This window comes from Aythya ferina (assembly GCF_964211825.1).
Source record: "Aythya ferina genome assembly, chromosome: 11".
NCBI lineage: Eukaryota > Metazoa > Chordata > Aves > Anseriformes > Anatidae > Aythya > Aythya ferina.
In genome coordinates, this window is record NC_140307.1 from 223009 (window position 1) to 238524 (window position 15516).

Consider the following 15516-nt stretch of genomic DNA (forward strand, 5'->3'; position numbering starts at 1 on the left):
CAGAACCCTGTTCTGGCGCCACTGCAGGTAGCCCAGCTTCCTCCTTGGTTGCCTGTGGAAAGGTACCTGCCTTTAAGGACAGAACATTTGCCTCCAAAACATACATATAAGCATTAGTCGGTACAACTAACCAGACTGCTTCCCTGTTACCCTGCCCTGCATCAGGAAGTCCTGTGATCCAACAAACTGTCTGGAGAACACCACTTAACAGGATTACCAGTATGCAAAGTACCAATGCAGCCAGATAACTGCTGGCTAGAGGACACCAGGAACCAAAAGACATAGTCTGATGTTGAAATTAGACACTAATGAGAATTGGTATACATATTTGCACTTAAGAGATATGAAGTTTTGTATTTTTCATTACAAGTACAAAAACCCTGTCTGGGCCCAATCTCTCATTGAGCTTGAGAGCCACAGCAGAGCCACAGCTGCCAGCTGCTTCCAAAGTGCTGCTCCCTTTTTATTTCCAGGTGAAGAAACAGGCTGAAGATTGGGGACCATTCTAAATAGAACTGCTTCTTTGTGAGTGGGAACAATCTATCTGGGATTTCAACCACTGCTGCACCCTGCAATCCCCTCTTGCAGGACCCGGCCTTCAGGGATGTGCCATAAAGGCCATCTTCAGTGCTTAGATGACCTGGCGTGTCCCGCAGCACCAGCTCGTGGGCAGTGCTACCACAGCAGTCACCCTGCCCAGACGTAGGAGCACAAGGAGACTGCAGGCAGCAGTCACTTTCTCTGGGGGAAAGGGCTCCCAACTACAAAGCACCAAGGCCCAGTTCACTGCCTGCGCTGCTTGTCAGTGTGGCAGGCAGGCAGGCAGCACTGAGCAAAGCCACTGACCATATTCTGGCAACGGGGAGGGAGCAGACAGGCAGACCTTCTAAGAGACTGCTGCAGAGTGAAACCACCCCACAGCAGGCTCCAGGCCCCTGAAGCCCATGCCAAGCAAACGCCCACTCAGCCCCTGCTGCGTGACCCGGCAGCCGGCATCTCGCTCAGCCCCCCCTGCCAGCAGCAGGTGATGGCGGGGCCTGCCCAGGCCACAGCCTCCGCTCCGCAGGTGCTGTCCCCAGGAACCGTCGGTTGCTGGCAGGAGCCAGGCCCCAGCAGGGCCTCGTCTGCGAGAGCGAGGTGTTGGCAGTGGCAGGACCACGTGCAAGCCTGGGGAGGGCTGCGGTGGGGCCACACAGCAGGATTGGTGCTTGGGCATCACCCTAGGGGCCCCTGGGGTCTGGAGAGCTACTCTGCTGCCAGCTCTCCCACGGCCAGCTCTTGGGGCCAGGGCACACTGAAGCCTGGCAGCCTCAGTCAGACAGGCCAGGGTAGCTGGTCGGCAAGTCTTGACTTCAGGGTTGCCAACAGAAGCCAGAGAGCTTCTGTGCAGCATGTGGAAGGCCCTTTTCCCAGACCCCAGCACCCAAACCTGTAGAAAGGGGAGCTGGGTTTCCTCTTGGCACAGTGCTGCACTAAAAGCCACTGTAAGACTGCTGCATTTCAGGTACAAGTAGACATCACCATACTTAAATATCCAAACTTGCAGGGAGGGTTTATCAGGCACAGGAAAGAGGACATGGTATGCAGGACATGCTTGGAACTGAAGGAAACATTTAGACCGGAGCTCCCATCCTACAGCAAACCATCGTGGGCCCTGGGAAGCCATGACCTCTTCCTCAGTATGACCAGTTCTTCAGAGGAAAAAAGGTATCTGGCCTTCTCGAGCAGAGCCCCATGCCTGTGTGCTCACTTCATTTGTAACTAGTCTTGGCCACAGTTCCTCGTTCCTTCAGGGTGGACAAGAACAAGCAGTGCTTGCTGCCCTGGGCATCTGCAAGCTCTGGCACACACACACTGCTGCACTAGTCAGCATCAAAGGCAGACACCAGACCCACAGCAGAGATTTACTGTGAACGTACATCATCACAACACAGCGCAGAGATCTTTGGGCACAGCTTCACAAAAACATAAATCCTAGCTATAGACAAACACACAGACTTGTCCATAAATGCAGGAGGCGCAGGAAGCACAGTCCTGGCCTGCACTAAGGATGTAGCAGGGAAACCTGTGTCAATGTTGCCCTCAGGCTTGTGCTTGCAGGTCATTTACATAAATATGTATTAAATACTTTTCATTTTATATATAATAAAGATTTCACCTTATTGGTTTCTAACAATCCTGATTTGCTCAAATAGCAGTTTCTCTTAATTTCTGTCACCAAGACTTCAGAACTTTACCTTGCCTGACCCTTGGGGACTAGAAAAAACCCGTGTGTGCTCCCTGTACACCCCTCTCAGGCTGGATCTCCAGGCTTCTGCCTGCCCCAGCCCAGCAGAAAAATATTCAAGTCCACTCCAGAGAGATTTCTTCTTGCAAGTGGCAGTCTTGAACCTGTTCCTCTCATTAAATTCTTTCCCACGCTCATTCAGAATGATTTCTCCTTTTCCTATTCCTCCCAGCATGGACTCTCTGGATCTGTTTTTGGTGGCCAATGGTGGGCATCAAGAGAGGAAGGAAGGAACAGAGGAGGGTGGCGGTTGTGAAGAACCCAATTACTTTGGACCCAGAATGCCTTTCTCTGAAGGCTGTGGGCCAACAAATCTCTAGGGAGCATTTATCCCCTCTGGACTTACCACCCCAAAAGCCTTGACTCTACCAATCCTCTAACTCTGCTGTCCCAGCAAGCAAACAGCCCTGGGGACACCCTGCACCGATGCAGCGCCACATCCCTACTCCATGGAGGTGCTGTGCCAGTACTGAGACTGCATTTGTTTGTTTAACAGGGCAGATGGGGTGTTTGTTATCTCTTGCTGGTTGGCAAAGAGCTGGCTTGTGTCGGAGCGGAGCAGACTCTTCCACACCCCAGAGTCTTGTGGCCTTGGGATATGGCTTGTTCTGTGCTGCAGACAGCCAGCTGCATGAAGTGTTGTGCAGGAAGTTGGGCTGCCTCCAGGCTAGAAGCGCTTGCAGTGTACTGTCCAGCTAGCCGCTAGTTCTGCTGACCCTCCTGACGCATTGGCTGCAGCCCCTTCACGCTTGTCTCAGGAGGCAGTGGCTGCTCCTGGCACGGCTGAGCAGACAGAAGCTGGCCTGGCAGAGCGCTGTCCCCCAGTGGCTCCTTGCCCATATGCTCTGGGTCCAACACCTCTCCCAGCAACTCGTCTTCACAGGGCACCAAGATGTTCTTGGACAGCCCTGACTGACTCAGGCCAGTCATTCCCCCTGAATACCCTTCACCTGGCTCTGCTCTCTCTCCAGCTGGCCTTATCTCAGACTCTGCATGACACTTTGGTTTCCCTGTGTTACTTGGGTCTAGCATTTTCCCAGATGATTCTTCTTCATCCAGCGCCAGCACACTGTTCTTCTCTGGGTTAGAGTTCTTGTCAGCCAGCTCCTTGCACAGCTCCAGGACCCCACCTGGCTCTGGGCCCTCACTCCAGGTCAGCATTTCTGGGGCACTTGGCTCAGCCACTGACAACCCAGACACCCCCACCTCCACATCAAGCCCTCCTCTGTCAGGTTCTCTCTCTCCTTGCTCAGGGGACTGGCTATTCAGCTGCTCCTCGCTTTTTGGGGGACTGATGGAAAGTTTCTCGGTGAAGCTGAAACGAGCACAGCTGTCCGAAGAGGTTGGGGAGGACGGGCCTGCACTGGAGACGGTACTGGAGGGGCCACTGCTGTCTGCAAAGAGGAAGAGAAATCTTAAACATGTAGTTGATATTTCCCCAGCCCAAAGCCTGAGCAAACCCAAGCTGTTGCAGTCCCACAAGTTCTAGAAGCAATGGGTGAGGGTCATCTACATGCCATGCACCCTGGTAGGTGCTTGCAGCTGCTGTTAGGTGTGCTTCTGGCAGCTCAGCTGATGAAAACACAAGCACAAACACCACACTTACATCTTGTCATACAGTTTATCTATAATGCCAACACATCACATGTGAAATCTGATGTTGGGCTTTGAGCTGAAAAGCAGTTTCTTTCATTCCTTCATCATTATGGGACACTTTAACTTTGGTGCCCTTGCTACCTGAAGCACAAAATCCCTGAATGTTGAACTAGAGTTGCCACTGGAAGAAGAAATATTGCTTCACCACCAATGTTTGGCTTTGTTTTGTTTCTTTTGTTGTTGTTTGTTTGTTTTCATTGTTTGAGTGAAACCAGAGAAGAGATTTAGATTATATCTAGTCCAATGAATGGGGGAGGATTAAACAACTGTACACCGGATCAGTTTCTTGGCCTTGCTTCCTACACAGCTCAGTACACACTACTCCTGGAACAAGGAGTGTATGGCAAGAAGAGTGGAACCGCCCTTTCAGTGGCAACACTGACTTGTGTTATTAATGCATTTGCTGTGAAACCGTTTGATAAGCCCTTTGAGTTCCAGCCAGATTTGCAAAAGGAATTAACAACAGTCACTACCTCTGCAGAGGCTGTGGCAAGTGAGGCTCAGGAGCTACAGAAAAGCCCGTAAGTAAAGAACTAAATGACAGGCTGTCCAAAGTGGAGTTCTGGGTGAGGCATGTATGTGTTTGATAGGGTATGGAAGGTGCTTCCACATGCTGACACTGAGTTGGACACGTGTCACAGAGAAGCAAGGAACTTGAGTTAAAAATGAAGTGCATTCAGGCTATGTCCTATTGCACTCAGGAGAGGATGCCTGGGGAGAGAGCATCTATCCAACAGTAGATTTCCCTGTGATATACAATGCTATATATAGAGTTCCTTTTTCCATCTTTCTTTGGTAGCTTTCTTACAGGGCATGAGACTTCCTTCCCCTTTCTGTTTTTGTTCCTTCAAAGCCAAAGCATAAAAACCCTGAATACCAATACGTGGCTTTCAGCATTTGGCACCCTCTGCTCCCCTCTTCATCCCCGATCAAGACGCAAGCACACTCACACCAAGGGGGCTTATCCGAACGCTGGCGCAATGGGAAAGAGGATGTTGACAGGATTCGCTGAGACATAAAGGGGTCCCCTGGTATCTGGTTGCCAATCATTGAATCAAACAAAGCTTCAAGAAAAACAAACAAACAAACACACACAAACAAAGAAGAAAAACATACAGATCAGTAACATTCAGACAGAGAGATAAAGGAAAGGCCACACTGGGTCAAACCAGAGACTACATAGCCCAGTAGCCAGTAGCACGCATTCAGGAAAGAGCTTAAGAGTGCACATTCAGAGCCATGCTTGCCCCCAGCCCCTGGGAATCCAACCCTCAGATTTACCCAGCTGGAGTTTGTATCCACATCACTGTATTTATCAGCTGCAGACAGACCTGGCTGATCACTTATTGCCAGTCCTGTCTGCAGACTGATCTGCCCCAAAAATGTGAAAGACCAGAAGGCCTTAACTGACTGCTTGCCTCAGCTCTGCTCTGCCCTACCCAGAAACAAGCCCACCTCATCAGTACCTGCGGTAGACTGGACATGTGACTCACTGCAACTCCTGCACACAGCCGTCAGGAACTCATTGACCTGTCGCAAAGAGAGGGAGTTGTGCAGGGTCTCCAGGGGATAAATGGTAGGAACCATGGAACAGCCTTCAAAACCTGGAAAGAAACCCAATCAGAAAATGAATTGAGCAAACAACAACCCAAATCCATGCAGGACTGCTCATGGCTTAAGGAGCTTGGCAGTCTAGGAATCAAACAACAGCCACTCTCAGGCCTAAAGTCACCTTTCCTTTTCTAGGTCAAGAAAATCACCATTAGGCAATCACATGCAGTAACAGACCTGAAAGCAAGCATCCAGGCACACGCAAAAGGAGGAGAAGGAGAAGGAACCATATCTAGCAGCATCAACCTTTGCTGCGATACTCGTGACTTTTTCACTAAAATATCTGTTTATGACAGAGAACTCGGCATAGTTCCCCACAGTTTGCAGAAGCTAAAGACAATTTGAGTGAAGTCAACAGAATTTCCATGAAGATTCCTGCCATTAGTGATACTCCAGCCTGGGACACGGTCCACCCCTCTCACTATCAGTGAGCTAGAGCACACTGCTACCAATGCAGGGGGTGGGAAAAGAACCTCCCTCTCCCACAGCAGGCCCTCCAGTGTACACCTGACAGAACTCTCCCCCAAGGAAGGGCTGGGCAACAGTTTGAATTTTTTGTCCCATAAAGACTGCATTTCCAGCAAACCCAGAATTACCAGAAATAGGTATCTCAACATTTAACAGACACTTGCTTACAGCTAAGCTACATCACAGCCACTGACAAGAAATTCTTTGCTATTCAAGCCAGCAGAATATTATGGCAAAGCGTATCCCTCTTCATCCAAGCTTCTTGGCAATGCTTTGGGGCACCAAGCCAACATGAATCTGTCAGAGGAGCAAGGAAGAAACACATGAGGCTCTGGACACATGGGAATGCCTCCTTTTGCTCTGCCTCTTGTGTTTAAAGACCTCTATACTTATGCTTAGGTTTCCTATTCTGTGACTCCCCAAACTCCCTCTGAGAAGCCCAGAAAAAAAAATGGTGAAGGAATCATATCTGTATATCTGTTCTTACAGGTAAGGAAGATTGCTTAGAAAAGCAAAAAGAGCAACAGCTTTTGATGCACTACTGTGTCAGGACTGCTGCCCAGCACACTGACAGGCTAAAATTGGTCCATGCAGCTTGACAGCACCTGCTAAGAAGATCAAGAGTACCTGGAGTATCTGCTAAAAGTAAACATTGTTCCAATCACTTCCAGGTTTCACTGGACGCTCTCTGCTCAAACACACTCACCTAACCCAGTTCTGCAAGAGGCAAGGAGTGCAAGCCAGCAGATGGTATTTAGAGTGAATCTACATACAATACAAGGAGGCTACAGACCAGATCATCACCAGTTTGCAGTGCTGCAGAGACATTCACTACCATCTTAACAGCTACTGGAGATAAAGAACCCTACAGCCAGCCCGGAGAGGTTACCTATGCCACAAAGAGCCTACAAACATTAATTCGAGACGTAAGGATAACAAATCTTTGGCTGGAACAAAGGAATGTAAGACAGAAAAAACACCATTGTCTTCTGTCCCTTGCTGAGAAATCCTTTGAGCAGAAAGGCTGAATTCCTTATTATATTGTTTACTTAATTATTTTCTGAAAAGCATCCTGGAGACAGATCTAAAAGGAAAAGGGTAAGGTGAAGACTTAAAAGACCAGAAGAGTGGAGATGGTGTTGGAGCAGCACAGGAGAGGCTAATGTCAGTTCACAACAGAACCTGATTTAAGAGAAGCCAAAGCCAGCTCAACTATCTAGGTCTCCAAGGAAAAAGGGAAGAAGATTAAATATAACATAGGGCAAAGCAATGTTGTTACAAGATACGTTGGAGGCATCGACAGGGATGTGAGTGCATGGGCATGCCTCTAACATAGAGAAGAAATCAAATGTCCAATGTCAAAGGAAACATGTGACACCGACACCACCACTGATGTGAATCAATACACCTAGATCCCAGAAGTGCCAAATGCCTGATAGCACAGATCTGTCCAGCAATATGTGATCTCACTGCTCTCAAGAAAGTGGAGGAAAAGGTGGATCTTTCCGTTCTTAAGGGGAAGCACTACATTTACAGTTTTCAAGCAAGCCCTCTCATTTATATATGGCAGCCCACTGCCCTGCACACTTCTCTTTACCTGCCGCTTTGCTGTGGTGAGGCCAACAACAGCAGTTTCAAGCAGAAGTTATCGTTATAGACTATAGTTCTTGTATCACAACAGTAGTAAGAGTCCAAAGCAAAGGCTCTGACCACTGTTGCATAACACATGCTTAGCAAAGAACTGGCACCTTGGGGAAGAGGCAACAAATAAACAAAGCACGAGTGGAAAACACATGAACCTTTCCAATTTGACAGCTACTCAGTGCTGACAGCTCAGCTTCTGATGATACTTCCTGAACTCTTTTTCTTGGGGCCTGCTGGGCAGGAGTTTGTGATGGGGACGATAGCACAAGAAAGTGAACAGAATTTCATTCATTTTATACCAAACAGCAGCCCACAGCCATTTTTCATTTAATTCAGGTTTGTCTACAGTAGCTGCACTAGGGATGCAGACAGTAATCTGCTTCCTCCAGTTAGATCTACCTGCAGAAAGAGGCACATGTCTGGGCTCTGCAGACCAGAGTAGCTAGAAACAACTCCCAAGCTCAGCTGTAATCTCCTCTGGGCAAGAAGCACAGCATGGCTATGGCTCTCAATTTTCTGTTCAGTAAAATAAAATAAATTGGCTTTAAGAGTTGAGTAAACAAGATTTGGTAATGGAAAAAACCTTAAGATACTCAAGACAGAGGAGTCTGCATTATTTTGGATGTCCAAGGAGACTACATGTGATGTGGAGGAATCTGAATGATAACACAGGAGCAGCCTGACACAGCAGCAGAGAGCACAGGACTGCCCCAAGAGCTGTTCTACAGGTAAGAGCACTGGGAGGTACAACCCAGTGCTCTTACAACAGGATTACAAGTCCTGTTTCAATTCTCCCATCTATGCTGATGCCAAAGCTGAAAGCCCCATCACATTACAGCTGAGTCAACAACATTCCCATTTCAGCTCTCCCCCTGGCAGTTTCTTGGCAAATGCGCACATCACCACACTCTGTCAGAGCCTCTACTCTATATAACTACAGTTTATGAAGAAGTCTTCCAATTGCTGAAGGAGAGTGTGACTCTCACCTTAGAGTAGGGCTTTCAGAGCTGCCCAGTACCAACACACAATGCTTTAAAAGACTTTAATAAAACGACGACTTGGGTATAAGGACCCTTTTGCAGAGATTACCAAGCACACTACACTATATAAAGCCAATGGAGACCTGAACCTGTCTCACGTCCTCCATTTAAACCAGAGAATCCCAGTTTTCTAGGAGATTCCAGCAGGCAGTAGGAACACAGATGCAACTCTTGTGAACAGTTAGCAGATGACCCCAAAGAAAGGGTCAAGAAGCACCACCTTTTGTATGAACATAATGATGAATTCTGAAGCAGCCAACACCTACTTTATGATTACATGGCCTGAACTCCAGGCAAATACATCACAGATCACCGGGTGGACCCTCCGTGCTGTATTACTCTACTGCCCTTTCACTGCAGATCCAACAGGTATTTTTCATCTATCGAGCTGTATCTCCTCCAGTCACCCTGAGGTCTATATAATGGAAGAAGGGAGGAACAAGAGAGAAAGAAAACAAGACTTTGAATTCACAAGCATCTTCTTGATTACTACTGATGTCCCAGTCTACAAGAAAAAATAAAAGGGCAAAACCTTGAGTAAATCAACACCATTTCATTAAGTGGAAGCACCTGATTCGACTCAAGGTAACACAAAGTTTCCTAAAATATGTGTGTGTTCCAAAGAGACAAGCAGAAAGTTTACTGTTCGATATGAGTTCGGAAAGTTGAGTTTATATGGAATGCGTTTCCTCACAGAATGAAATCGGCACCTGTGTGATTACCCCTTAGAACTGGTAATTCATCAGCTCACCTGGGAGCCAGCAGAATTTGTGGCTATGTCACATAAGCAGTTTTCAAGTAGTCCAAATGGCATGTTCCTCAGCTTTACTAAGACTGAGCTCAGGTCCCAAATACGGCAAGCATCTGCACTAACAGAGTAGGCTACTTAAAAGAGAGAAGGCACTGGCTGCTCCAACAGGCTGGTAAGTAGAAAGCATCCAGACTGCTGTCAGCCAACACAGACAGAGGCCAGAGAAGGCTCAGGTAAGAATTCTTTTGGTCCAAAGCAATCCTTTTTGAGGATTATATTTTTGTCTGAGTTCTGAACATTAGTATACATTGATAAGCAGAAGTTACCAAGATACTACGCATGTCTTCAGTTGTGAAATCTACGTTGGAGGGGAAGGAGTACCTATTCCTTTGCAGTGGAGATCCGGAAAGCAGGAGGCAGACCAATGGCACCAATACATCCCCAAATGGTCTCTATGCCAAAGGTCTGTAAGTCAGCTCTTCCGGAGTAAAGAAGCACTCGCCTCAGTCTTAGCAAAGATCCTGAAGGGGATGGGAGAAAGAACACTCGGCAAGTTCCCCCTCCAAATGCCCGGTCAGTCAAGCTTTACTGTGTTGGGGAGCTTCAACATGGCACGTATATCTGTATGTGTTTATATATGCGTACATAATACGTACATGAAATACATTTTTCATGTCCATACCTACATGAAGGACTTTTGCTAAGCAGCCTTTCTAAATTTAAGCCTGTGCAGTCAGCCTGAAGGTCTATTCTCGTTCAGTATCTCTCTGCCCACAGTGCCAGAAGTGGATATTCACGATGGCAGTATGAGACATGACAGCATGTAGCGACTCCTTCCCCAAACACTCCCCCAACCTCCAGAGACCTGCGGCTCAGAACTGTTCTGAACCTAATGTGTCTCTTCCAAGACATTCTCCAGTCTCCCCTTAAACTCAGTTATGCTTTTAACACCCCCATGAAGTGCTGTGAGGAGTTCCACTCTGTGAGAAAAAATCACTTCTGTCTGATGTGCCTCCTACGTAGTCTATTAGAAAACTCGTAGCTCTTGTACTGGAGCAGAGACTGAACTGCAGATCCCCCTACCACCTCTCTCCAGACCATCCAGACTACTATTAAAATCACTCTTCCCAGACTTTCTACCTTTTCCATATCTTTCCCGGTGGTGATGGTTAGCTCAGAGCCCATCATTTTATGTATGAATTTGGGTCAGTTTCTCCCTGTTATTCTAAATTTATTTACAGTGAATATCACCTGCTGTTTTACTGCCCAGTCACTCATTATCACACGGTCCTTCTGTGCTTCTTCACAGCTGATCTTTACCCTTACTACTGCTGTAATTCATTACCAACACAAGCTCACTTCACGCTCTTCCTTTTTTTTTTTTTTTTTTTTTTTTTTTTTTAACTAGACGAGCACATGTTCCCAGACCAATCACTTCAAGGCTTCACCATTGATCTCTCCAACCACAGATGCTCACTACAAACTTCAACTCCCTGTTTCTTTCTTTTAATTCTTTTGTGTGGACAGAAGTACAGTTGAGAGATGAGAAAAAGTTGATAGGAATACCTAGTTTTTACAAAGGGGGGAAGTAGAACTGTCAGCTACAGAGAGAGGAGAAACTTTTCAAGGAAGAACCCCAGCAGGAATTCCAAACATGTTAATTAACTGTGGGCTGGATGACGCTCAGACAGGGAAAACAGCAGAAAAAAAGAACGTAACGAGCGCAGAGATCTGATTTCCTCACAGGAAAGCTCTTATGTCGATGCGCACAGCTCACAGCTTGGCTGCATTAGGATAGGTGGCACAACCCAGCATCAGCCTGCAATATTTGGAGTATCACTGCCCAAAGTGCTGAGTTCATTTCCTCTCTCTCCAGGAGCTCACAGGAGGTGGTTGAGATCTGCAGCAGGGGAAACTCAGCTTTGGCTTTGGAACAGTCTGCTTTGTTCCAGCATTTCATCCCTTCAAGCAGTTCTGATCCTCTTTAGTACTTGTTGCTAGGAGACCAGGGATTGTCCTAATTATAGATGAAAAGCAACTGCCATCTCCAAATTGACTACTTTACAGAAAGAGCCATATCAAGAAAAAAATAGACCAAATATGAAAAACTCTCAGTTCCAGGCTCTGAAAATTGCTTGATCCTGGTGCTTCACTACATAAAAAGCTATACTAGGTCTACCCTACTCCTTCCACCTATGAATCTGAATGAAAAAGGAAGTCCATGCATCACACCACACAGCTCAGCAAGCCACATGCACCAAGCAGGTTTTATGGTGCAGGGTGAACATTAACAGCCAGCCCTAGCTAGCTGCCCCTCTCAGAGAGGAATCTTTTTACTTTTCTCCGGAGCAGGGAGACGTCAACACATCAGACTTCCCACCCATGCTAGATGCTGACAAATACCCAAGAAATAGTAGCAGACTTTGATTTATAACATCTGGATTCAATAGTGAAATCACCTACATCTTCCCACCAGACACATGACACGCTGCAAACATCCTAACAGGCAGAACAGATGCCATGCAATGCAGACAAACAGAGGCTCGGTGTCTACTCTAGCTTAACTTGGTCTCTCTGTAAGTAACACAATCCCACAAGCAGTCACTTTCCCTGAATTTCCACACCAAGTTCACCCTGCATGTGAGCAGCTGCAGTGCATCCTTAATCCTTCTTCCCACACTCTTATTATCCATTTTGGTTCCTCCATTAATAATGGGACACCAAGGAGCACCCTGCTGAGACCTGGAGAGGCATATCATGTCAGCAGGGCATCACACTGGTAGAAGCACAGCATTTCACTTGAAGGAAGCTTATGGGCTTACCCTGGCTAAAGGAAGGAGGCAATGAACAATTGCCTAGGATGGAAAGAGCAGAGTTAGAGCTACACAAAGAGCACTGGCTCCACGTGAAAAGGCAACTTCCTAAAGCTCCAAAACCGCTGGGTGCAACAGCCCACACGCCTTGCTGCAGCAGCCACCCAGAGATTTAAGGGATGCAGTGAGGGAAAGGCTTTCCTTTTTTAGAAGCAAAGCATACTTTGCATTTCCAAGCAGACAGTGGTCCCTACTCAGCTACAAGAGCACGGGACCAAGGCAGCTGCAGCGTGCAGTACCGTAAAGACACTCCAAGTCATCCTGCCCTGAGATCAGCCAGCTCCTGAAGAGGCGCAGGTGGTAGGAGCACTGCTGGAGGTGATGGGCTAGAGTGGCATCCAGTGAGATGTTCCGGCTCGTGGCATAGTCAGAGGAAAAACGGCGCAGCAACTGGGCAACGTGGTGGTGCTCAAACGCATCTGGAGGAAAGGGGGCCATAAAGAGTGAGAGGAGTGGGGAGGCGCAGCTGCGAAATAGAAAAAACGTAGAGATGTGGGGAATGGAGCGGAGCTGCCAGCACTGGGGCTGCTGCATGGGAGATGACCCTCATCACACACCGCAGCCCAGTCCCTCCCACAGTAAGCAGACCAGAAATACTCTCAGTGCTACATACCCCAAATCTTAATGCAGCAGGGCAGACTCCCAGCTGGCCCAGCCTCTGCCAAACATGACTGCAGCGCACAGGCAGTCCCACCACAAGCAGAACAGCAAGGCTTCACCTTTTTAAGTGGAAGTCTGACAAATGAATAAATTCCACAACATATTCCAAGTCCAATACAGTTCAGGTTCAGCAGTATAAGAAAGACAGGCCCAGACTCACCCTCCCAGAGGAGACAAGAACTCCAGACTGCCAACAAAGCACAAAGTTCTGCATCCAAGTGCAGCCAGTCACTTCAGCACATGGAAGAGAACAAATGACCTGGCACCAAATGACTGGAGGCTGTGCAAGATACACTGTGGGGACAGCAGGGCTTGACTGAGAACATATTGTTAGTGTGTGTAGAAAAACAGAAGCACTGACCTTCCCTCTCTAGACTCTCAAAACAGCCCTGTGCAATCTTTTGTGATGTCCTTGCCATTGCATGGCAGTCCAGATACTAGCCAGTATCTGCTAGTACTAGATACAGTACTAGCCAGTATCTAGCTAGTACTAGATACATCTTCTCCATGCGTTCAGCCTCAGGACTCATACTGAGCTCCCAAGACTCGTGAGATCAGGTCATGCAACATCTGGCTTGACCCTGTGCTTGGCCATGGCTCTAGTTCACCCATCCCATCTCACCAAGTTGAGGCAGCTCTTAAGAAAAAAAAAAAAAAAAAAAAAGCAAAAACAGATTTAGGGCTACGAGTAACTTCTGCGTCCTCAGGCAAGTGGTTCATGCAGCTAAATGTCCTTGCTGTTAAAAAGATGCTTAACTTCAAGTTCAGACCTGCTGGACCTCTGTCTTTGTTTTCTTGATTAAGAATCACTTTACTATTAGAAATATTCATTGGGTTGTTGAGAAAATCTGATGCTCAGTTTCGTTTTATTGTATTTTTTTGTAGGGGGCAGGTGCTTTACAGTGTGGCTTGGGAAAGACCAGTACTTGGTATAAGTTTTGTTGGCAAGATAGAATGACACATCCTGCTGACGTACACCTTGTTTTCTCAGATGGTTTCCACACATACAAATTGAGCAGTTGGCCACTCTAGGAAAAATAAACCAAGCAAAGAGAAAATAGGTTCCCTTTAGATATGTGAAACAAAGCCACAGTTAGTTGTCCCCTCCTCTTTCATCTTTCCCAGAACTTTGGTCTTTGTAACAGTCTTCTAGATTTTCTTCATCTTCCAGATCACAGAGAGCAGAATTTCTTCGCATTTACTAAGCAACAAGATTCCAGAAGCAGCCATGACCACTTAAGACAGAAATACTTAACCTGGTATCTTTCAGTGATGTGCTTTGGATCTAACTTGTCTCAACAGCAGGAGCCATGAGGTATGGGTAGGAGTGGTGCTATGAAACAAACCTTTGCAAAAGTTTCAGGGTAAGCTATAATAAATAGTAGCTCAAGGCATCTGCTACAACCCATGTAGTGGTCTTTAATCTCACAAGACTCACAGTTCAGGTGTTAGGTTACTAGCAATATGAAGCAGAGATGGTGAGTAAATATAAGCACAGTCAGATATCTTTCCCTACCAAGCCTCTTCATAGCTACTAGCACAACAGGAGTGAATATGGTCACATCACCCTGCGTGGCACATTGCTGATCCCCTCCTAGTTTGGGATGACACCAGGCCCAAGCCAGCACTGTACACCATCAGCAGATGAAATACCTGGAGAGACATCATTTCCAGGATAACGTCATCAGGAAAGGTGAGACTACTCCCACCAGCACCACCACGCTTGGAGTAACCAAGGGACCACCGTAACAAACAAGTTTGCAAATAGGAGTACCAGTGACCTCATGGCCTCCTAAGACCCCTGTGCTAAGGAATACAATGTGCAGAAGGAATCTGCTAGCACCTCCTGCTCTCCCACGCAGACTGCACTTTTCAAGGTGACACACGTAGCTCCAGGATATCCTTGTTTTGATCCTTAAGATCTGCTCTGTAGAAACTGAAGACCTAAGCTGCAGTGCTCTTAGGATATGGAGTAGATATTCCCACACACCCTCAAATCCAAGAGCATTCTCTCCACCCCCTGCAAGGCAGCACACGAGAAGGCCTTAACATCAGCAGTGGAATTAAAGGCTGCTTTAGGAGTCCATTCACAAAGCCACTGCTGTTGCTTTTTGACACAAATGTCTGGGGGGGAAAGCAGCCTGACAGATCTCCCACAAACAGCACGGGAACCATTGTGCAGTAACAGCAGATGAGTGAACAAGTTAGTCACAATGAGACAATGGGGAAAGGTGAAGCATGTTTGGACACCAGATACACAGACACGCAAAAAAACACAAGGCGGCTGAAAGGAGAGCATGTGCAGAGAGGAGAACTGAATGTGAGCATGGGGTTAGAAGTGTGAGGGAACGTCAAATCAAGGAAGCAAACGTACCATTAGTCGGATGCTTTGCAAACGACACAGAAAATCGTTTTACGGCTGGCATAGACAAGAGCTCTGAGGAAATAAAAACAGATCATCTCAGTTAACAGCCTACCTCTAAGGATCCCCCAGCCTTCATATGCTTGCAACTACCCTTTCAAGTT

At 47.2% G+C, this 15516-nt stretch overlaps 1 protein-coding gene across 9 annotated transcripts in view; it reads right to left on the reverse strand.

Annotated features, from left to right (window-relative positions):
* Positions 1–1885: 1885 nt before the first annotated feature.
* Positions 1886–15516, reverse strand: part of PPIP5K1 (diphosphoinositol pentakisphosphate kinase 1) — a 52843-nt gene continuing 39212 nt past the window's right edge. For 3 of the 9 annotated variants that reach the window (XM_084531697.1, XM_084531695.1, XM_084531696.1), the window contains exons 28-32: positions 15365–15427; positions 12570–12749; positions 5410–5547; positions 4894–5007; positions 1886–3681 (exon numbers count right to left, since the gene is read on the reverse strand). In XM_084531697.1, the coding sequence (XP_084387823.1) occupies positions 2990–3681; positions 4894–5007; positions 5410–5547; positions 12570–12749; positions 15365–15427 (1187 nt within the window). In that variant the 3' untranslated portion in view covers positions 1886–2989. The remainder of the gene's footprint in view (positions 3682–4893; positions 5008–5409; positions 5548–12569; positions 12750–15364; positions 15428–15516) is intronic. The other 6 variants (XM_084531700.1, XM_084531699.1, XM_084531703.1 and 3 more) reach the window with 4 other exon arrangements.